Genomic DNA, 23,918 nt, shown 5'->3' with positions numbered 1-23,918 from the left:
ATGTCAGTGCGTATTTTTAATCGCAATCATCAGGAGTGGAAAAGAGTTCCATAAAGTGTGTGTGTATTTGTGTGTGTGTGGGGGTGTGTGTGTGGGGGGGTGCCTATATCTCAATTATTTTTTCTTCCATCATTCCAAAAATGTTCACACGAGGGTGAAAAATGCCTTCTCTGCATCTTGTTTCATCATTTCGATGTCTCCTAACCACTTCCATGTGTGCACAATTACACATCCAAACCGTTTGCGCCTCCTTATGAGATGTGTATAGACGCAGTTTCGATTAGCAAAATTGCTTTCGGGTTTGATAAATCACTTTGCGTGTGCTAAATTTATATATTTACATTTTCTCCTCCCAGCACATGCACAACTACGTGTAAATGCCCCATATTGCATATTCATTGTGGCAAATGTACTAACTGGATGCAGACGCGCTATTTTGCACCTTTGAAAGACGCAGCCCTTAATGCGCACTGTTAGGAAATCAGTTGGTACATCTTTTTGCGTGTGCAATGAGTTTGCACACATTTTAATACATGCAAACCTTTCTGGCCCTATATGTAGTTTTATGGTGATCTTTGCTCTGGAGGTTGTAGAAAGTAGGTGGAGCTACATGTTAGATGTGGCCGTGTGCTGTGTGACTTCAGTTCTGTGTCAGTTCTGTGTATTGAGTGGTGTGGTCCTGTGGAATTCTGCACTCTGAACGTTTTCCCAGTGGCCAATTTATATCAGTGTGGGATTTACCTACCTTACCTACCTACCAGCTCTGTGGTAATAGACAAACCGCTATTTTGCGCTACAGTACTGTGTCAATAGCCACTTTGATAAAATTAACCAGTACAAAACATTTTAAATGGAATATTTGAGCTTTATAAATATTTACAAATTAAGATAAGACACCACAATAAAATGTATGTAACATTCTTAAATCAAAGCAAAGAACAACAACATGTTCCAAGAACATTTGGACACTGGAAATGTAAATAAAAACAGAATGCAATGATTTTCAAATGTTATTAAGGAGATGAGGATGTGAAACAGGGAGGAGCTGAAACAAGGAGGAGCTGAAACAGGGAGAAAATGAAATAGGGAGGAAGTGACACAGGGAGGAGGTGGCACAAGGAGTAGGTGAAACAGGGAAGTGGTGAAACCGGGAGATGAAATAGGGTGAAAGAGGGAAATGGTGAAACAGGGAGATGAAGTAGGGAGTAGGTGAAATAGGGAAGGTGAAACAGGGAGATGGGATAGGGAGTAGGTGAAACAGGGCAATGAAATAGGGAAGAGGAGAAACAGGGAGATGAAATAGGGAGGAGGTGAAACAGGGAGCGGATGAAATAGGGAGGAGGTGAAACACAGAGGGGGTGAAACAAGGAGGAGGTCATACAGGGAGGAGGTGAAAGGAGTTATGGTCAACCGTTCAGATCAGTGGGGAGGTTGGTTTGGAGATGAATAGGAGGGTGGAAACAGGGTGGAGTGAGCGGAGTCAGGATGGAGTGGGTGGAGAAAAGAAAAAGAGCATCTGTAAGAGTTAAAGGAAAGGTGCAGAGGACAGAGGAGAGACAAATGCCAAGACAGGAGGCAGAGACGGAGATGTAGAAGGACACAGAGGGACAGAGAATCCAGAGGGAGGATGGAGATGATGGAGAGGATGGAGACAACAGAGAGGACGGAGACAATGGAGAAGGTGGAGATGATGGACACGACAGAGACGACAGAGACGATGGAGAGGATGGAAACAACAGAGAGGATGGAGACGACAAAGAGGACGGAGACAACGGAGATGACAGAGACTATGGAGAGGATGGAGACAATGGAGAGGACGGAGATGATGGACACGACAGAGAGGACGGAAATGATGGAGACAATGGAGATGACAGAGAGGGTGGAGATGACGGAGAGGATGGAGATGATGGAGATGACGGAGAGGACAGAGACAACAGAGAGGACGGAGACAACAGAGATAATGGAGATGACAGAGACAACAGAGAGGACAGAGATGACGAGATGATGGAGACAACGGAGAGGACAGAGATGCCAGAGAGGATGGAGACGATGGAGAGGACGGAGATGTCATCCACCAGGCAAAGAGGACGAACACAGTGGACAAGTATGGATGTGGAGGATGACATGAAGGTAGAAGATGGACACCGGCTCAGATGGAAGCAGATGATTGGCTGTGGCACACTTTAAAGGGAAGAGCCAACAGTAGGAGCAGATTGTCACCTGTACTGGACCACAGTCTTAAAACATAAACCACTGTGGATCCATGGGTCTGGTAACATATCAGACATGAGTCCATCCTACATCTAGAAGAACTGAACACTGTGAATATATGTGAGTGATGACATTCATACTCAGAAAAAAATGTCAGACATGTTCTAATCAAACTAGCAGATGCTGTTGAGGTGATGAATCACATCCTGGTTTAACGCTGATGTCAAAAACAACATGGAATATAGAATCACATTTTTGGATAAAACTACATTAATGTCCAAAATGTCAGTTCAGTGTGAACGAGTCTTTATGGATTAGCCCCCCACCTCAAAATGTGCCACTACTCTGGTCCATTAATGACTGGAGGTGAAGGTCATGATGGTCATTAGAGTGTCCGTCCATCCATCTACTGTGGCTGTGAAGGCCATCTGACCGTGTGTTCATACTGTATTTGTCCTGCAGGATCACTCCTGTTGCCCTGGCTACTACGGACATGAGTGCTACAAATGCCCCGGAGACATCGGAAACTGGTGCTCCAATCATGGGGAGTGTCAGGATGGTAACCAAGGTGATGGAGAGTGCCGTTGCTATGAGGGTTTCCATGGCACCGCCTGCGAGGACTGTGAACCGGGTCGATATGGACTTAACTGCACCTCCAGTGAGAAACACACACACTGATGATTAGTTTGGTTTGGATCATAGTGGCATGACCTTTGACCTGAGACCATCCACAGTGACAACAATCAGTTCAAATCAAATCCAATCAAATTTTTTTTATATAGTGTCAAATCATAACAAAAGACACTTTCAGGGTCATTTCCATACTTCATTCCATTTCTGAAGCGTGATCAATGTTGAAAAGGTTCATATTCATCAAATTTGCACTGATATAAAATAGATGGATATATAATTTTGCTGAATTTTTAAATTTTTTTTCCAGAATAATTACAAATATATCAACATTTAACCAAGGGTGGAGCTGAAGCTGTAGTTTATCTCATCTAACCTCTACATAAGATATTAACTCAGTTACTCTTTAGATTAAATTAACACAGAAACTAATACAAAAAACCCAACCTTTAAATAAATAGTGAACTGTGGTTGGGTTTTGGAAGCAAAATGCAATCGCCTCCCCCAGGAAAGATTCACTCTGATCTGAACCCAGGGCCTTCTGCTGTGACACAGGAAGTGTCTGATCTGAGAAAGGCATGAGGATAACTTTTTACCTTAAAGTAATGATGACTAATGAGACAGACATTTTAATACAGACTATACCTTTAAGGTTTCTCTGCAGATCCATCTGTTTACTGTGAGCCATCGTTCACCACATATCAGCCATATTTTACGGAGCGCTCATCTTCAACCACTGGAACTAAAGGACACCACAGACAATCTAAGGGAAATAACGAACCTGAATGAGGCTGTGGCTCTGAGGGTCAACCACCCACCAGAGGGTTGTTGGGATTCTATTTGCAAATCTGATTCCAATTCTGAATCCCACGCAATCGATACATTAGTTATTATCTTGACTATAAAACAGACCTGGAACAGGTTTCAAGAATAGCAATGAATCAGTCATTTAATGAGCAATAATCAATCTTACACAGATCTGTGGTTTCCCATTTTGTTTGTTTATTTAATATTGAATATTGCATTAAAATCAAACAACAAAAGAATTATATAAAAGAAAGTCAAACATTCAAAATGGAGTGGGGTGAAGTTTAATTTATAATGTCCCGTCCCCATACCCCATCCTTCACCTACCCTAAATTCCTATGTCAGATTCCCTAAGTAACTCAAAATCCTCACATATCAGACTAAATTCTGACTATGCACAAAACGCAAAATTACTGTACATATCAAGGATAGACTGTGTCCGTTTTGCAGCAGCATTTCACATTAAAATAAACTCTGTCCATTTCATAATAATACACATATTAAAAAACAAAAATAAACACTGTCCTTTTCATGACATTAATACACATATCAAAAACAAAAAGGTTACAGAGTATCAGACAGAGTATCAGACGAAAAGTCTCGGGGTATAGGACACGTCTCTCTGACTCCCAGTCCTCAAGAGCCCAGAATTATCTTTTTTCCTGCTTCTTTATAGTCTTCCATGGGTTGTTGTCTTCCTACTTCTAATTTCAGCCAATACCTTCGCGTATCATCCACACTACACCTGACCGCTTCATTCTCACCCCCTGTCCTTGCACCACAGGCCTCATAAACTCTTATCTTTATCCCTAGTCTAACAATGAAACATTGAATTCTTCCCTTATCCATTCTAATCCCACACTCTAGCCTCCTAAAAAAACAAGCTAACTGTGACACTTTGTCTGTATTTTTCCATTTTACCCTTTGAAGCTTGTAACCTTCTAATGTCTGTATGACATGCAACTCAGAGCAAATCAGCAAAACATAGAAATCATAGTTATATCATATTGCATTCTCATTGTGTAACGCTTCGGTTTTTAGATGTTCTCAGCAGTATAATTGCAACAGAGTCAAGGGTCACCCACCCACCAGAGGGTCTGGGGTCAACCACCCACCAGGGGGTTGGGGGTTTCTTCACTGACCATATCCACATATTAAAGTGTCTGTTGTCAGGACACTGAACCCCAGATTCCACCAGTACCTGTTCCACTGGTGTGTGTTTGTATAAACGGGTGGAAGTGATGCACTGGGTGGTAAAGAGAGTCAATACTGGTAGTTGATGTGCTACTTGAACACCAGTAATGCCCATTTCCATTTTCGCATGTCCATCCCATCTCAGACATGACTTGTGTCCATGTAGAGGTCCAGGTACTTCAGGTTCTGTATACTAGGTGACAGTGGTGTAGTGGTCCCTGGAGAAGTGGGTATACTCTCAATTTTTGCCTTTTTTTGAAGTAGTCCAGAAAAATGCCCTGTTTTACAAACAGTGACATGTAAGACTACATTATTTAGACTACCCAAAATCTGTCAGTAGTATTTGCTCACTATTATAAAATTAGCCTGACTTGATCAGGAGAAGTTTGTAGGTATTACTGGTCACACAAGCAGCTGCATGAATGTAAAATGTATTCAACATGAGGCAAAAATAGGATAACGTTAGCCTTTCATAACGTTAGCCTCCTACAGTTTAACTGTTGGTGACAAAATCTCTTCTCCTCTAAATGTGCAGTCATATGGCCTGTAGTTTAAAACAGTGGCTCATTTGGAAACCACTTTAAAACTTACCTCAAAATTCAGAGTTTTCCTTGAAAGTAGGTTCTCTTGATAGGTGTCACTCACTTGAAAGATGTTTATTCTGCCTTTCTCATTCCCATTTCCAATAATTGCACATCTTTCAAGGAGAAGTGCAGTGGCCTGTCAATCAACTGGGATGTTATTGGCACCTGAGGCATCCAATCAGGTTCCAGAGGTGGCCAGCACTAGTTAGCAATATTTTCCTCAGAATGACCCACCCTACTCTGCCTCTGATTGGCTCATCAGTCCTCATGCCAAAAGTTAACTAATCTAATCAGTGAAGGCAGCAAGTACTAGCCAATTAGAGGCAGAGTAGGGTGGGTAATGACTTCACCAGTCTAGGGGAAAAAATAGGCAATTTGGCTCACAGATACGACTGAATGGTGTGCATCGGGGGATTGACAAGTGAGTATACGCAATGCTGACTGAAAAATAAATGGGTATAAACTGTATACCCTGGACTACACCACTGCCAGGTACTGTCCAGGTACTAGCGGTTCTGTAGACCAGGTACTGTCCAGGTACTACAGGTTCTGTATAGTAGGTACTGTCCAGGTACTATAGGTACTGTATACTAGGTACTGTCCAGGTACTATAGGTACTGTATACTATATACTGTCCAGGTACTATAGGTACTGTATACTAGGTTCTGTCCAGGTACTGGTGTGATCTAACCTGTTCTGTAGGACTGTCATCCATCACCACTGACTCAGGTACCCATACTCCCCTGGGGTCTGATGACTATCACACCAGGCTTTAAAACTATTAATCTCCCTGTGGTAAACTGAAGGACAGTCACTGTCTCCTAAAAGACTTATAATAACTGTGTCGTCGGAAACTTTACTGTCAAACTTATTGGACTGGACCTGTACTCTCATCAGTGTCCATGGTGAAAAGGGTACTTTGGGGAACTCTTGTACTACAGTATTGAACTGCTGAGTATTTACCACTCACACTGACATGATGGACCTAAACTATATCACAGGCTGTGGTCAATGTCACTAGCAGCGTGGCGACTCCATTAGAATATTCTACTGTCTGTCCCTAAATGAAAGGTTTCTGTCAAGTATTTAAGGGTTTTATAATGTTTCCTACTTTTTTCAGAGTGTGTGTGTGACCATGGGAAATGTGAGGACGGTTTAGAAGGAAGTGGGAGATGTGTATGTTATAAAGGGTGGAAAGGAGCTTCGTGTTCTGTAGGTAAGAAATACACAGACACACACACACACACACACACACACACAGTGTTTCTTTATCTTTTTCCATTTATGTGTGTCCCAGAGATTAAAGATGACGCCTGTGGAGGTGCGTGTCATGAAAACGCCAAGTAAGTGTGTGTTCAGTATGATCAGTAATCAGTTTGTATTTCACTTAATAAAGTGAAATCATCAGACAGCCCTTTTTATAACTTGCGTTTTTTAAATTTCTTTTTTCCAGACATATCACATCATCACACATTATATACTAACAGTGGAGCATGGGTGCAGACAGCCCTTTTTAAATATTTAACGGATATATTTGTAAACTTTCAAAAACAAATATACAACACATCACAAATCAGAAAAAAAAATCCATCCCCACCCCAATAAAGCAGAGGATGACAAGAAAAACAACAACAATAACAACAACAATAACAATAAAAAAAACAACAATAATAAAAATAACAGCAAAAACAATAATAAAAAACAACAGTAACAACAATAACAAACAACAATGACAACAAAAATGACAACAATGGCAAAAACTATAACAACAATGGCAACAATAACAAAAATAACATTTACAACAACGACAACAAAAACAACAATAACAACAATGACAACAACACTGCAGATGTAAATTAGCCAAAGGTTAACTCTGGTACAATGCATCAAATGGCATCATTTACATTTAAAGTTTTACATTGTCCTAATAAATAAAGTGAAAAAACAAAAAAACAAAAACCAACAACAGCAACAGCAACAACAACAATAGCACAGCTATCTACTGTAGTACTAAAGAAAAATATGACAACATCACGGTCAGTGCCATCTGTGGGTAGAGGTCTAACAGATAAGACAGTAGATGTATGGTGCACAGACTCAGTGAACATCTACAAACACAGATAAGATCAAAATAAATGTCACATCAAAGACAGAGTCTTACTGGAGAAAAACACTGTATTACGTTGGTCATTTCAGTCAAGGAGATTTTGAGCCAATGTGTCTTCACCTCTTTAAAGGGTGAGTGACGTTCTTTTGTATTGTCTTCCGTATCAAATGGGACAGATTTAACCCTTTACATCCTGCTTCTGGAGAGTGCAGATGCTTTTTCTACTTGCTCCTGCTTTTGTCCCACTTGCTCGTTTTTTTTTTTTTTTTTCTTTTTTAAATCCTATTATTTTTATTTCTGGACTTTTATCAAGCTTCTCTGATAAAGAGGGAAAAACAGAAACAACAGTTAAATTATGCCTCTAATATCTGCAAAATCAGTGAACTGTACAGAATTGGAGTGGCTGACTGAAAGAATAATACAGCTCGAAAAGAAGATTGGAACACTACACCAAATACATGAGACTGAACAATTCATTGACTCTGTATCAACTTCTAGACATGTTGCAGAGCCAGCAAATGCCAATGGACAGACACAGACTTTTAAGGCATCAAATGTTGACCATCCGGATGCAGACTTGGCTGATACACTCCCCTGGATATGTCTTAACACCACTGGATACCCTGCTCTGAAACCACCTTTCCCTTATGATGCCTCTTACTGGCACAGCATTGGTGCTAGATCAAAAGTATCAACCCCAGCCAGGACCTGGTCTAATGTTGTCTGTCGCAGAGGCAAACCTGGCACAAAATCAGCCTGAAGAGGACAACCACTCACTCCGCCATCAGAGCTCACACTCCACAACAGGTACAATACACTGACTGTGTTCAAAACGTGTGAGAACAATACCCATGCTGAGCCCAGGGAAGCAAATCACACCGCCTACCCCAAGGCTGTTAAAAACCTTAAAAATAAGAGAAACAGCCCTAAAACTACTGCTGGGCTGAGGGCCAGAGGCAGGCCCGGACTGGCTAATCGGGAGGACCAGGACAATTCCCGGTGGGCCGGTATAATATTTAGGCCGTGAGGGCCGGAGTTCATTTTAAATATTTATTTATGACTGTTCAGTCATAGCACTGGGTTGATCACGTGAGCTACAGCCGCTGTTCCTGGGCAGCCACCCCCTCAAGTAGCAAGCTGTTTTTTTTCTTCCTCTGTTTTGCAGACGCACCGTGGCCTGGCGTAACATGTCCTTGCATATGGTTAGTAGCTCTATACTGTAGCTGTGGAGCATATACGATCTGTGCTCTGTAGGCTATGTTGATGGTCAGCTGTGTTTGCTGTTTGAAACATGGATAATAAAAAGAGCAAGGGTGGTGTGGAGAGGGCAAGAATTAAAAAGAGGAAAGCTCTGGAAGCAAACGCAGCCAAATGTGCAGAAATCGGCAACTTTTTCACAAAAACGACCTCCCGGTTGGAAACAACTAATGAGGACAATGAAACGGGTAAACCACCTTTCAAGCTAGTTAATTATCGAGTCAGTGAATTGTGTGGCGTTGTGGTGTGGAACATAACGTTAAGTAATTTAAATAATAGTATGATGCAAGGCCACAGAACTGGGAAACTTTGTCTTGTAGCTCCTCAGAGTCAGAAAGCAGATCCAGCACCAGACACAAGCCATGAGCCCACAAGTCCAGAGTGGGCAGGTAGGACTGCTCATAGAGTGAATATTATTAGAATAAATAGGCTACAATGAAAAGTATGGTGTAGGCCTGTTCAATATGAAAGGTGCTCTGAGATGCTAGATGAATCAGCACTACATGAATGAAACTGACACCAAGGCTTTGCAAAATAGAAGATTTGTGCTGAGAATTATGACCATTCTTAAAATGTGATTTAGTGTCAGAAGCAGAGCCAGGAGCCAGTAGTGATGAGGGGATTGCTCCTGTCAGGATGGAAGGAAAAGGTGAGCTGTTGGAACAGACTGTGTGAACAAGCATTAGCTCCAGTAAAACTACTTTCTATACCCAAACCATAGTCCTGACCGATTTTATTTTTTATTATTAAAAGTGAGACAGTAAATACACAAAGCCCACAACTGAAAGGCAATAGCATAAAGTAATATTAAATAAGCCTGCATATTTTGCCAATGTAAATATCTTAATTGGTTAAGTAAGTCAAAATGTCTGTAGATATTATTTTTTATTGTGATACAGGTGCAGGCGAGTCTAGGGAAACTGGAGGAAGTGTGAAAGGGAGAGCAGAGTCTACTGATGACAGAGGAGCAGCTCAGCAGCACAACCCTGAACCACTAGTCAGAAATGAAACAGATGAAGATAACATGTAAGGTTAGAATGACATGATTTTAATAATAACTGGCCGTGATCTAAAGTGGGCCGGTCTGAGGTATAAAACTCCAGGGCTGAAAATGAGTTCCAGTCCAGCCCTGGCCAGAGGACAAACTGCAAACCCCAAACATGATAAGCCTGACACTGTTCTGATTGGGGATGCCACAACAAAACATCTTAGAATGTCAAAGACTGAAAATCTAACTTTGGGAAACACTTCTGTCAGGGAGCTAACAGCGGTGTTGCCAGGTATCCTTTCCACACACCCAAACAACAGAAGGATTATTATCCATGCTGGATCATTCGATATTCTGCAAAAGAAAACTGGCTCCGAGATCTTGAATCAAGACTTTTCTCACCTCCATGGGGGACTGAATGAGTACAGTTTGCAACTTGTATTCGTCTCAGGCCCAATTCCAACCCTGGGGAAATGAATTGAGAGCTTCAGCAGACACCTGGGCCTGAACACATGGCTTGCATCTGTGTGCCCCACTCATACGATCAACTTCATTGATAACTTCAACATCTTCTGGAACTGCAAAGACTGTTTCAGACCTGAACCCCTTCTGCACACACTACACCACTGAGATTGGACAAATATCATACACAGATTAGCCAAAATATAATATGAGGTACATCTCTGTATTTAAATGGGTCTATATAGTGTCACCAAATGATGTACTGCTTGCTTATTTGTCTAAGGGTTTGTTTACATGTTTGCTGGGGGAACAGTTGTATGATGTTCTTCAGCACATCTGTCATGTTCAACCTCTGGCAGAAAAATTATATTTAAATCCAAAATAACCTTCTGATGTCTTCACAGCTAACTTATGAATAACAGAAAATTTAAGCTTGACAAAAATAGTGATTTGATTTATATCGTGATACATATCGATATCGTCTGATATGAAAAAAATTATCATGATATGATTTTTTTTCCATATCACGCAGCCCTACTCTGGAAAGAAAAAAATCACCATGGACAAAAGACACACTGGTCAGGAGTTAAAAAGGAACATGTCATAAAGCTGAACGAAGGTGGAGAAAGACAAAATTGCAGGTCTATTACAACATCTACAAGGAGAGACTTCATGATTACAATTTAAAACTGAAGAATGCACAGCAGTCTTTAATTTTGGACATTATCACCAAAAACAAAAATAATGTGCGTGCTTTATTTGCTACATTTGGCAGATTAACAAACCTTCCTGTAGCCGCAGCTCCTGAACTTTAGTCCACCAGAACCTACAAGGAATTTGCCACTTTCTTTATAGAGAAAATCCAGAAAATAAGACAGTCAGTACACCAACTTTGAATCCAGGTTTTGTGCTGTGTCCATTTAAAACTAATTCTGACAGCATGACACAGTCTCACCCAATAAACCACAAAAACCTTAAGGATATCATACAACTGAATTCCTCCTCTGCTGCCTACATATGTTGCCAACAACTTTCTTCAAAACAGTTTCAGAGGTTATGGAATCTGATTTGATCCAAATCGTAAACTTGTCATTTTTTATCAGGCATGTTCCCTCAAGTATTAAAAACAGCAGTCATCAAACCTCTGCTGAAAAAGAAATATTTAGACACAACCTTATTGCAAAATTACAAGCCTCTATCAAATCTCCCATTTTTAAGCAAAGTTTTTGAAAAAGCTGTCTTTGAACAGTTAAGTAACTTTTTAACCCTAAGCAACTGCTTGGATACTCTCCAGTCTGGTTTTAGAGCTACCCACAGCACTTTGGTCAAAGTGTTTAATGACACTGGCTTTAACTCAGACTGTGGCAGAACATCTGTCCTAAAATTGTTGGATCTCAGTGCTGTGTTTGACACTGTTGACCATACTATATTACTAGACTGACTGGAAAACTGGGTGGGACTCTCTGGCACAGTACCAGACTGGTTGCTTCTTATCTGAAAGATAGGGACTATTTTGTTTCAAAAGTAAATTTAAAATCTAAACAGAGAAAAATAATCTGTAGTTCCCAAAGGCTCCATCCTGGAACCTCTTTTATGCAATATCTACATGCTTCTACTGGCTCAGATCATAAAACACAACAAAATAAGCTATCATCATTATGTCGATGACACACAGCTCTATATCTCAGTTTTGTCAGGTGACCACGGTCCCATACAAGTCCTGAGTAAATGTATTGTAAATGTGTAGAGCAAATAAATGAATGGATGTGCCACAATTTCCTTCAGCTAAACATGGACAAAACAGAGGTAGTTGTTTTTGGACCAAAAGACGAACGATCAGAAGTGAGCATAGCGCTCCAATTATTACAACTAAAAACCAGCTGTCACGCCAGAAATCTAGGTGTAATCATGGGCTCAGACCTGAACTTTTAAAACCACATTAAGACCAACAAAGACAGCTTACTACCACCTGAAGAATATCTCTAGGATTAAAGGACTTTATGTCTCAGCAGGACCTGGAAAAACTGGCTCATGCATTTATCTTCGGTTGATTATTAGATGATTGGAACAGTGTCTTTACAGGTCTGACTAAAAAGTCCATCAGACAATTGCAGCTGATCCAAAATGCTGCTGCTCGAGTCCTCACTAGAACCAAGAAAGTTGACCACATCACACCGGTTCTGAGGTCTTTACACTGGCTTCCTGTCTCTCAGCGGATAGACTTTAAAATACTTTTGTTAGTTTATAAAGCTCTGAATGGTTCAGAGCTTTATAAACATCAGTGACCTCCTTTAACCTTACGAACCATCCAGACCGCTCAGGTCCTCTGGCACAGGTTTGCTTTCTGTCCCCAGAGTCAGAACCAAGCAGGAAGAGGCAGCTTTTTTTTATGCTCCACACATCTGGAACTAACTACCAGAAAACTGAAGGTCTGCTGAAACTCTCAGTTCTTTTAAAACAAAGTCAAAGACTCATTTGTTTAGCCTTTGATTAGAGTAATTTTTTCAGTTCAGATACCTGCACTGCAACTCACATTTTTAACTTGACTGATTTAACATTAAATTCTTAATTTTAGTCAAGACTGTTTTTAGCTGTTGTTTGAACTGTCTCTTATTCCTGTTTTAATTTCCTTTTTTATTTCTATCTTTTCTGCACTCTCTTCTTGTTTAACGTTTTATTCTCTATGATTTTATGCCTTTGTAAAGCACTTTGAATTGTCTTGTGTATGAATGGTGCTATATAAATAAATTTGCCTTAACCCACCCTTAACTATAACCCTAAAGTTCATAGTCATCACACTGAACAGACATTACAAACTGGACACCTTTAATTGGTAAATTCCTCAAATCAAAACTAAACCTACTTGTGTAAAATGACATAAATTTAATTTGAAAAAAAAAAAAAATGAATCAAGAATAAATGAAAAATAAAACAAATTATTATTTCAAATCAAGAAGGATTCTGCTGACAATTTCTGTTAAAGAAAATTTCTTTAATTTCAATTTCTGTTTTTGTATTTTTAAAGAAAACATTAAGTAATGACTTGTCTTTTTATTTTTCAAACCCATTTATCTATTCAGGTTTTACTGTTGTTTGTATACAAATATGTTTCCACAGAGACATTAGATTGGATAAAATACAGATGACAGAAAAATGAAAATTAGATGAAAGCAGAAAATAATGGACCATGAATCTGTGAATAAATGTTAAACTGAGTTAATTCTGTTGGTGCAGTTGTATAACAGGACCCAAAGGGACAGCAGCCGCCTGTGTATGTGTGGCCGGACACGAAGGCAACGGAACCCACTGTAGAGGTAAAATGACTTTATTTGACCTTAATTTGAACCTTATTTGATCTAATACCCTCCAGTATCCCGTCCAGAGAGGCCCTTACTAACCACCAAGTGTGCGTAAAACGCACACCTATCAATCAAACTTTTAAATATTATATATTGATTTATTTTTCTGCTCTAATTTTATTCTTGTAAATCAAGGTCAGCCCTAATCATACATATCAACTAATCATTTGTTTTACTTTTTTTTTTAACCCTTTAAATGTTTTCTTTTGATCATGATGTCACTACATTTTTTGATGCAAAAGACACAAAACATGATTTTTTTTTTCAAGATACTACATGAAATTTGGATTATGGATTATTTGATTTTTGCAACCTGGCATATGTCAGTGATTAACAGGAACACTGGTTAATATGCATTATTATTTTTTGTGCTAGGTCAAATGTTCTAAAATACTAGCACCTGTCATTGGGTGTGCATAAAATGCACACCTATAAATCAAAGAGGATCCCCTAAAGCTTGTATTAAATATAAAGTTTTGAATTACAAGAATAAAACAATTATCAATTATGTTAACAACGATAACAACAAGGAACAATAACTACGACAATAAAACAACCATATAAAGTAATGATGCTCCCGTATTTTGAGCCTCTACATACCCGTCATGTGGACCATGCCTGTTGCGAGTTGGACCCACTGTGCACCGGGGAGGGAGGGAGTGGAGGTGAGGGTGGGGGTAGAGGGGTGGGCCCCCAATATATTGGTGTGGCTTCTGGTGTCTGGGGGGAGGCGTTGTCTCATGGACACCATTGGGACAAGCAAGCTCCTCCACCACTCCAGCTTGGACCACTGTTCACTGCCGGGTCCCCATGCTTGGTGCTCATGACATACACATCCTGCTTTGGCATACACTGAAGCTGCACACACACACCCTCCGAGTGAATCTGAGGAATGAACAGCGACCCAGTAAGGAACCAGCTGATCATCCACACAGGCCTAAATATGTGCACATATGTGGTGTCAGTGTCGGTCCAGTCTCAGATGGAGTGTTTTCCCTGGAGGTTGGTCTAGTCCAGGGGTGGCAATCCTGGTCCTCGAGGGCCGGTATCCTACATGTTTTAGATGTTTCCCTCTTCCAGCACACCTGAAGGTCAATAGCAGGCTTCTGCAGAGCTTGATGATAGGCTTATCATGTGAACCAGGTGTGTTGGAAGAGGGGAAGATCTAAAACATGCAGGATACCGGCCCTCGAGGACCAGGACTGCCCATCCCTGGTCTAGTCCATGGTCATCTGGACTATGTCGTCAGTGAGACAGATGTTGAAAACCTCCTCCAGGCTCCTGATCCAGGCCACAGCATATAAGGTGGATCAGGTACAGGACACTGGTGGTAAATCCTGTATCCACGGGGAAATAATGGCGGGGGCTCACGGCATCTCCCCGCTCCTGGAGATCCATCCTCTGTGTATGGCAGGCCAAGTCTATCACAATTCACCACTCCCACAACACGTCTGGTATTAAAACACCTTAAAAAAATGGTGCCCAAACCACCAAAATGCTGTAAAATGCGGCGTACACATATATAATGCCAAATTCCCACAAAAACGTAGTTTTTTACACCATCATGTACCGTTTCAAGAGCGGTGTAAAAGGCGCCATCTTATGGCTCTTTAAAACGTAGTATTTTATGCCGCTCTGTGTCACTTTTGACAGTGTAAAAAGCGATGTTTTCTAATATTATAATCATCTCCACCCCCTGGCTTTCACTGCCACTAAAGTTGAACTGTCATCACCCAATAAGTAAAGAGGACAGACAGTCCACACCAATTTACTGTGAACATATACTGTGAATGCAGAAGGCTGAAGCAGCTAGCACTGAACTGCTAATGTAGAATGATGAAGATGTTGAATGACTGAAGTCATTTATGAAAATGCTTGAATACTTTGTGGAAAAGCGAGAGCAAATGTATATTATTGGGACATGTCTTAGAACACCGGTCTGTGAGCAACACTCCGGAGTGCCGGAGTAAAAGAGACATAGAAACGGGAGTCGGACTTTCAAAGTTTGGTTTCACTTTTGTTTTCACTCCAGTTACTAAACCACTCTACAAACAGACTTTATGAAGTTTGCTTGTTGTCTCGTTTTAAACGTGTCTTTGCACCCTACAAGGTACTGCCTTGAAAAAAGAAATGCAGTTGTAAAGAGGATGCGCTCCTCAGTCATTAGCTTCAAAACGCCTTGGCCAGAGTTATGCCTTTATGACAATAGGCCCTAGTGCTCATGGTAAGCGAAGTCTTTGTTCCTTAAAACACCACTGATTCCAGCTGAAGGTGTTGCTGCAATCCACTTTGTCAGAGAGCGCCATGTTCAAGTCAATGTGCCCAAGAAACCGTAGGTAGTTTGGAAGTGCTCCAGCGTCAAATGTACACAGCGCCCCCTACTGTATTATACCACCATACCCACCACAGTCAGCATGGAGGTGAAGAGCAGCTGCTGACGTCCCTCTACTGCGCCTCTTATTTTGCGAATTCATTTTCGAATTATGGTAGCTCTTTTGCAGGGCAGACCATGAAAATGAAAAAGCAATGTCCTCTGTTTTCTTTTTGAATGTGTCATAAAATGTGCACCATGCATGCACATGCACACAGACTCACACACCCCTACACACATAAAACACCCTCTCAGAGCCTTGGTGATGAAGGGAGCAGGGAGCAATACACTGCCATCCAGTGGAGGGGGGGTGCAATTTTTTCATCTTCCAAATAAGGTAAAAGTGACTTAGGGTAACAAAAAAAAAAAAAAGTTTTTCAATTAATTTAGAGCCACACCTCTCAAATGAAGCCCAGATATCAGTGAAAGCATAATTTATGCCTTAATGGCTTATGGCTCAAAAACAGTGGTTATAATGGGAGAAATAGAGTGTTTTACACACACTACGGAGACAGATGCTAGTGTTGTAATTACCCCCCACCCCTGAAGGGGAGGCAAGGGGTATTGTTTTTGGTTCAGTTTGTTTTTTGTTTGTTTATTTGTTTTTTTAACACTCTAGCAGCATAACTATTGGTTGAATTCATATCAGATTGGGTTTATAGATTGCCAGTGACCCAAAATCGATCTGATTACATTTTGGGAACAGTAGGTTAAAGTTCAAATTTTTTATGAATTTTTGAAATCTTTTCTTTTCCCCATGTACTTATAATATGTGAAATTTCAAATGTCTGTAGCAGCAAAACTGTTGGTTGATTTAATCCCAAACTGGATTTATAGATTGCCAGTGACCCAGATTACATGTGGTTACATTTTGGGAAAAGTATTGACCTACTTTTCCAAAATGTAACCTCATGTAAACTGGGTCACTCAAATTTTTTAAGAATTTTTTAAGATATTTTTTTCTTCTCCCATTTACTTATAATGGGCAACGTTTTCAAATGTCTATGAAAACATACATTTTGTTTCAATTTACTTCAAACTTGGCACATATATAGAAGCAATTGATATGCTGACATCACCACATTCATAGACATGATGACATCAGCTGGATTCATGCCAAAATTGACTACAATACAGGGTGGGGAACCAAAATTTACAATGAAAATTTAGTTGTTTTTTCTCAGCAGGCACTACGTCAATTGTTTTGAAACCAAACATATATTGATGTCATAATCATACCTAACACTATTATCCATACCTTTTCAGAAATTTTTGCCCATATGAGTAATCAGGAAAGCAAACGTCAAAGAGTGTGTGATTTGCTGAATGCACTCGTCACACCAAAGGAGATTTCATAAATAGTTGGAGTGTCCATAAAGACTGTTTATAATGTAAAGAAGAGAATGACCATGAGCAAAACTATTATGAGAAACTCTGGAAGATACTATTTAAAAAAGAATGGGAGAAGTTGTCACCCAAATATTTGAGGAACACTTGCGCAAGTTTCAGGAAGCGTGTGAAGGCAGTTATTGAGAAAGAAGGAGGACACATAGAATAAAAACATTTTCTATTATGTAAATTTTCTTGTGGCAAATAAATTCTCATGACTTTCAATAAACTAATTGGTCATACACTGTCTTTCAATCCCTCCCTCAAAATATTGTAAATTTTGCTTCCCCACCCTGTACATGCAGGGGGCGAGGTTTGTTGTGCCTGGCACCACTTGTTTTCTTTTGTTTCCAATGTGCAAGTTTTAGTTGGTGGCCAGAATTTTAAAGATCATGCAAAAATGAACAACTTTTGAATTCTAACCTAACTTAAATTGTGAAAAATAATATGAATTTTGTTAATATGAAGTGCAAAGTGTGCATAAAAATCGCATCCAGATATTGGAGGGATATGTGACCTTTATTTAACCTTTTTTGACTTTTATTTCACTTTTATTTGACCTTTATTTAACCCTGGTTTAATCTTTATTTGACCTTTATTTAACCCTTATTTGATCTTTACTTGACATTTATTTGATCTATATTTGACCTTTATGTAACCATTATTTAGCCTTTATTTGGCCTTTATTTAACCATTATTTAGCTATTATTTGACCTTTATTTAACATTTTTTTAACCATTATTTAACCTTTATTTGAGCTTTATTTAACCCTGATTTGACCTTTTTTTCCTTTACTTGACCAGACAGGACAGATAAGGAAGTCCTATTGTTTTGTTGTGTCTTATGGTGTTGTCAGCATATAGGTGGATGGATGAATCCTCTACAGATTCTGCTATGTTATTAATGTAGATAGAGAAGAGGGTGGGACCAATGATTGATCCCTCTGGGACACCTTTAGTGGCAGGGAGGAGCTGAAATTGCTCTAATTTCATGCACTGCACTGTTTCTGTCTGAGAACCAACCAACACCTCATGTAGGTGATGTATTTGTTCAACAGCAAGATTGGACATTTTCAATGACTTGTTGACTTGGGTGCATATATAAACTGCTAGTTTATGACCAAAGGTCAAAGGTACTTGACTCTATGTCTGTAGATTTTTATGAATGTGATATCCAATCTGACATTCAGTTCAACTCCAGGTACATGTTGGTGTCCAGAGATCAAGGCTGTCTGGACCCCATAAAAATCTTTACCCATAACTCAAACATTCATAAACTAACTAAGATTAATTACCCCCCCCCCCCCCCCCCCCCCCAAAAGAGAGGCAAGGGGTTTTGAATTTGGTTTGGGCTGTTATCCCACCCCCCCAAAGGGGAAGCAAGGGGTGTTTTTGGTTCGGTTTGTTTGTTTGATTGTTTGATTGTTAACACTCTAGCAGCATAACTATTGGCTGAATTCATACCAAATTGGGTTTATAGATTGCCAGTGACCCAGAATAGGCATGGTTACATTTTAGGAAAAGTAGATCAAAGTTAAAATTTTTAATGAATTTTTAAAATCTTTTTTTTCTCTATTTACTTATAATGGGCGAAATTTCAAATGTCTATAAAAACATAAATTTTGTTTAAATTTACTTCAAACTTGGCACATATATAGAGGCAATTAATATGTTGACATCATCACATGCATAGACATGAAGATATCAGCTGGATCAATGCCAAAATAAGCTACAATACGTGTAAGGGACAGGGTTTGTTGTGCCTGGCACCACTTGTTATTGATTTAGTGTATGTTTTTTTGTTTTAGTTTTTTTTACATAGGAAATGCTAAGGAAAAAAAGGGATGAAATTGTGCCATGACATTCAAAGCTCAGCTTGAGTCAGTGTTTCACACTTACACACTTAGTTTAGTGATTTTTCAGACCTCTTTACAGACTCTTTGTCCAAAAAGCCACTAGTGATAAATCCATCCCCTTTTTCTGGTGTTATTGGAGACTTTTGAAGACTCTGATGTGAAAACACATATCATTGTTTGCCTGAAATAAATCACTGAATATAAATCAGTCCCATTGACTTTGACAGTTTTATATATTTTCTCTTTTTGGTCCATTTCGATTGTTAATGTAGACTGAAAATGACAAATATTCTGGCTATAAATGTTCCTTTTTTACTGTGACTTGTCGTCTCCTAAGTGGAGCATAACGTCAAAAACCAAACCAAACTGAAGAAAATGAAAAGAAAAACTAAACCAACAAACCAAAAAATAAATAACTAACCTCAGTAACTGGTCCAGAGTGTCTCTTTTGGGTCACTTTAGCCAGTCCCCTTTTAGGACAGACAGCTACTTAACTTACTAAGGAGCTGAAAACACAGTAATGTTCATTTAGAAAGAAAAGAGCAGGAATAAGGAGACATTAACAATGAATAAGGTAGAAATAACAGACTGATGAAAAACAGCGTCTGAAATCCAGTCAAATCAGTTTTATTTATCTGTCACAAATACAACAGTAAAAACAACGTCCACTGAACATCTGGCAGTATTTAATGTCCCCAGAGGACAGACATGTCAGAAGCCGTGTGTTGTGTTTGTGTCTCAGAGCTGGATCTGTGCAGTCTCTCTAACGGTGGATGTTCAGAGTTCGCCGTCTGTACCAAGGTGTCGGCTGGAGAGAGAACCTGTACCTGTGACCATGGATACAGCGGAGACGGCGTTGTCTGTCTGGGTACCGACTCCTACTAACACACTCAACACCTGATGGCTTCACTGTCTTTAATTTAAGGGACTGACTTTTACTTCCTGGAAACCTGGTAAAACGCTTCATGTGTTGTTAAAGTTAAATGCTTCAGGGGTGAAATGAAAATGTACAAATATACGTACAGATGAACTTTATTCAGATAAACTTTATTTCCAGGGGAAAATTCCCTTTTATGTGACACTTATATGTGTCAAATAATGTAGTTTTCCAGAAAAGAAGAGGAGGTATTTACGGGCAAAATGACATTTGAATAATAAAATTACACTGCTTAAAACTAGAAATGATTGAGTGAATCTCCATTCGGATCTTTTACCCGAATCCCTAAAACAGTTCATGGCTCACAGATCTGTGTCCATTTACCCAGATCAGTTGAGGCCGATCACATTTACCACATCGAAACTCCAAACAGTGGCACACTTTACGACCTAAAACCTACACATAGCTACTCCTATAGAAGGTTCAAACATCCCATAAGTGACAGTTTGGAGTTGGTTTGTAGGGAGGATCAGGACTGACTGAACTGTGAGTCTGAATCTGTCTGTGATGTCAACAGTCCGAGGATGAGAGAGTCGAGTGAATCCCTACTCGGATCTGTTACCTGAGATTCACTGACAACATCAGGATCCTCTACACTGGGATCCCTCTGATCCAGATTCAGTTACAGGATCATCCACACTGGGATCCTCTGATCCAGATTCAGTCACAGCATCCACTTTTCTTTTGTCTTTTTTCATTTTGTTAGTGTTTCACTAATGACATGTTGCATAGTGTAAAAAGTATGTTTAGAGTGTTTTTTTTTGTTTGTTTTTTCTCCTGTGGATATTCCTGGATCCAATGAAAGTAAATGGAAATGACAAATAAAACAGAATCCACTGAGATGGACACAACCATGTTTATGTCTAAGGAACAGACAATAAACAATGAATTTAAGATGAATGCAGAGTACTTAAAATTCCAATAGAAGGAAACATAATAATTGTAAAATTATTAAAATGATAGATTATTACAGTGTAATGTTACAGAGGTTGTGTGTTTCAACAGTTCAATGCTGCTTTACCATGTTTAGTCGAATGTCACATTAATTATAAATGAGCAGTGGGTCTGTCCTAAAAACAGAGCCTGTGTCCTATTGTGTTCTGATGGTGAACCCACTGGACTGACAGGGTTTGTGTTTCCAGAGATCGATGGTTGTCGGGTGGATAACGGAGGCTGCCACCAGTGGGCTGAGTGCATTCGGACTGGACCCAACACTGTAAGACTAATGTTCTGTCTGTATTCATCCCTAACCCTGTGATTGTAAATGCTGAACCGACTTGTGTGTTTTCAGACGACCTGCAGGTGTTTGGACGGATTCCAGGGGTCAGGGAGGTTCTGTTCTGCAGTCAACCCTTGCAGAAAAGTACGTATGGACACCTTCAGAAGTAGTATTGCTATTACTATTACTATTATTACTACTACTACTACTACTACTACTACTACTACTACTACTACTACTACTACTACTACCACCACCACCACCACCACTACTACTACTACGAGTAGTACTAGTACTACTACTTCTAGTACTACTAGTACTACTACTACTCGACCCATCAAACCTGCAACTCCAAGTCTTCTCTTCACAGTTGAAACTGAGACTTGTTTACTACGACCACTATTTGGCTGTGCTTGAAGCTGTTGTCCTGTGAGTCGCCTGTCACACAAGCTGTTGTCTCTCAGAAACTTGTCTTCTGCTTTGGGTCTGCCAGACCTCTTCCTGTCAGCATTTCCCCCAGTTTCTGAGTGCCTTTTGATGGTGAAGGAAACTGGACTTACTGACACCTTGACTTTCTTTGCAATTTCTCTGTAGGAAAGACCTACATTTTAAAGTGTTATGATGGTCTGTCTCTCTTCTATCGTTAATTGCCTTTTCCTCTTTTCCATTTTTATAGTAACACACTACTTTCTGCAGTACAATACTGTTCAAATAATGCTCACAATGGTATGGTACCACAGTGTGTTCCAGCACTACTTTTATGCGGACACAGGGGGTTGGAAGTAATTAAGAAACATTAGGACGCCTGAAGGAATTGGTAGTACCAACTTTTGAGGCTTGATCAACCTCCATTGCTACAGAACTGCTTTAAGTTGTCAACCCATTTCTGTTCACTGAAAAAGGCCTTTTTGTATAATTCTGAAATGTGCATTATTTTTCAGTTTTGTTTAACCTTAGCTTTTTTTTTTTTTTTTTTTACCTCTGGCAGTTCACCACTTACCTTTGTACCATTTCAAGCTGTTCATTGGACTTGAACTGCTTGAATTTCAATACAAAACTAGAAAAATTGGGGTGTTCTAAAACTTTTGACCAGTAGTGTGTGTGTGTGTGTGTGTGTGTGTGTGTGTGTGTGTGTGTGTGTATATATATATATATATATATATATATATACAGTACAGGCCAAAAGTTTGGACACACCTTCTCATTCTTCGCATTTTCTTTATTTTCATGACTATTTACATTGTAGATTCTCACTGAAGGCATCAAAACTATGAATGAACACATGTGGAATTATGTACTTAACAAAAAAGTGTGAAATAACTGAAAACATCTCTTATATTCTAGTTTCTTCAAAGTAGCCACCCTTAGCTCTGATGACTGCCTTGCACACCCTTGGCATTCTCTTGATGAGCATCAAGAGGTAGTCACCTGAAATGGTTTTCACTTCATAGCTGTGCCTTGTCAGGGTTACTTAGTGGAATTTCTTGCCTTATTGATGGGGTTGGGACCATCAGTTGTGTTGTGCAGAAGTCAGGTTGATGTACAGCTGACAGCCCTATTGGACAACTGTTAGAATACATATTATGGCGAGAACCAATCAGCTAAGTAAAGACAAACGAGTGGCCATCATTACTTTAAGAAATGAAGGTCAGTCAGTCTAGAAAATTTCAAAAACTTTGAATGTGTCCCCAAGTGCAGTCGCAAAAAACCATCAAGCGCTACAACGAAACTGGCTCACATGAGGACCGCCCCAGGAAAGGAAGACCAAGAGTCACCTCTGATGCTGAAGATAAGTTCATCTGAGTCACCAGCCTCAGAAATCGCAAATTAACAGCAGCTCAGATTAGAGACCAGATGAATACCACACAGAGCTCTAGCAGCAGACACATCTCTACAACAACTGTTAAGAGGAGACTGCGTGAATCAGGCCTTCATGGTCAAATAGCTGCTAGGAAACCACTGCTAAGGAGAGGCAACAAACAGAAGAGATTTATTTGGGCCAAGAAACCCAAGGAATGGACATTAGACCAGTGGAAAATCTGTGCTTTGGTCTGATGAGTCCAAATTTGAGATCTTTGGATCCAACCGCCGTGTCTTTGTGCGACGCAGAAAAGGTGAACGGATGGATGCTACATGCCTGGTTCCCACTGTGAAGCATGGAGGGAGAGGTGTGATGGTGTGGGGGTGCTTTGCTGGTGACGCTGTTGGGGATTTATTCAAGATTGAAGGCAACCTGAATCAGCATGGCTACCACAGCATCCTGAAGTGACATGCCATTCCATCCGGTTTGCGTTTAGTTGGACCATCATTTATGTTCAACAGGACAATGACCCCAAACACACCTCCAGGCTGTGTGAGGGATATTTGACCAAGAAGGAGAGTGATGGAGTGCTGCGCCAGATGACCTGGCCTCCACAGTCACCGGACCTGAACCCAATCGAGATGGTTTGGGGTGAGCTGGACCGCAGAGTGAAGGCAAAAGGGCCAACAAGTGCTAAGCATCTCTGGGAACTTCTTCAAGACTGTTAGGAAACCATTTCAGGTGACT

The 23,918-nt window shown here is 40.0% G+C and overlaps 1 protein-coding gene across 3 annotated transcripts in view; it reads left to right on the top strand.

Moving 5' to 3' along the window:
* Positions 1 to 23,918, top strand: part of stab1 (stabilin 1) — a 327,280-nt gene that overhangs the window by 191,985 nt on the left and 111,377 nt on the right. For all 3 annotated transcript variants that reach the window (XM_030133489.1, XM_030133487.1, XM_030133488.1), the window contains 7 exons: positions 2,674 to 2,869; positions 6,547 to 6,642; positions 6,724 to 6,769; positions 13,475 to 13,554; positions 19,957 to 20,082; positions 21,294 to 21,367; positions 21,443 to 21,514. In XM_030133489.1, the coding sequence (XP_029989349.1) occupies positions 2,674 to 2,869; positions 6,547 to 6,642; positions 6,724 to 6,769; positions 13,475 to 13,554; positions 19,957 to 20,082; positions 21,294 to 21,367; positions 21,443 to 21,514 (690 nt within the window). The remainder of the gene's footprint in view (positions 1 to 2,673; positions 2,870 to 6,546; positions 6,643 to 6,723; positions 6,770 to 13,474; positions 13,555 to 19,956; positions 20,083 to 21,293; positions 21,368 to 21,442; positions 21,515 to 23,918) is intronic.

This window comes from Sphaeramia orbicularis, chromosome 5 (assembly GCF_902148855.1).
Source record: "Sphaeramia orbicularis chromosome 5, fSphaOr1.1, whole genome shotgun sequence".
NCBI lineage: Eukaryota > Metazoa > Chordata > Actinopteri > Kurtiformes > Apogonidae > Sphaeramia > Sphaeramia orbicularis.
Note: the sequence above shows the minus strand (reverse complement) of the source record. Positions and strands in the feature narration are given on the sequence as shown.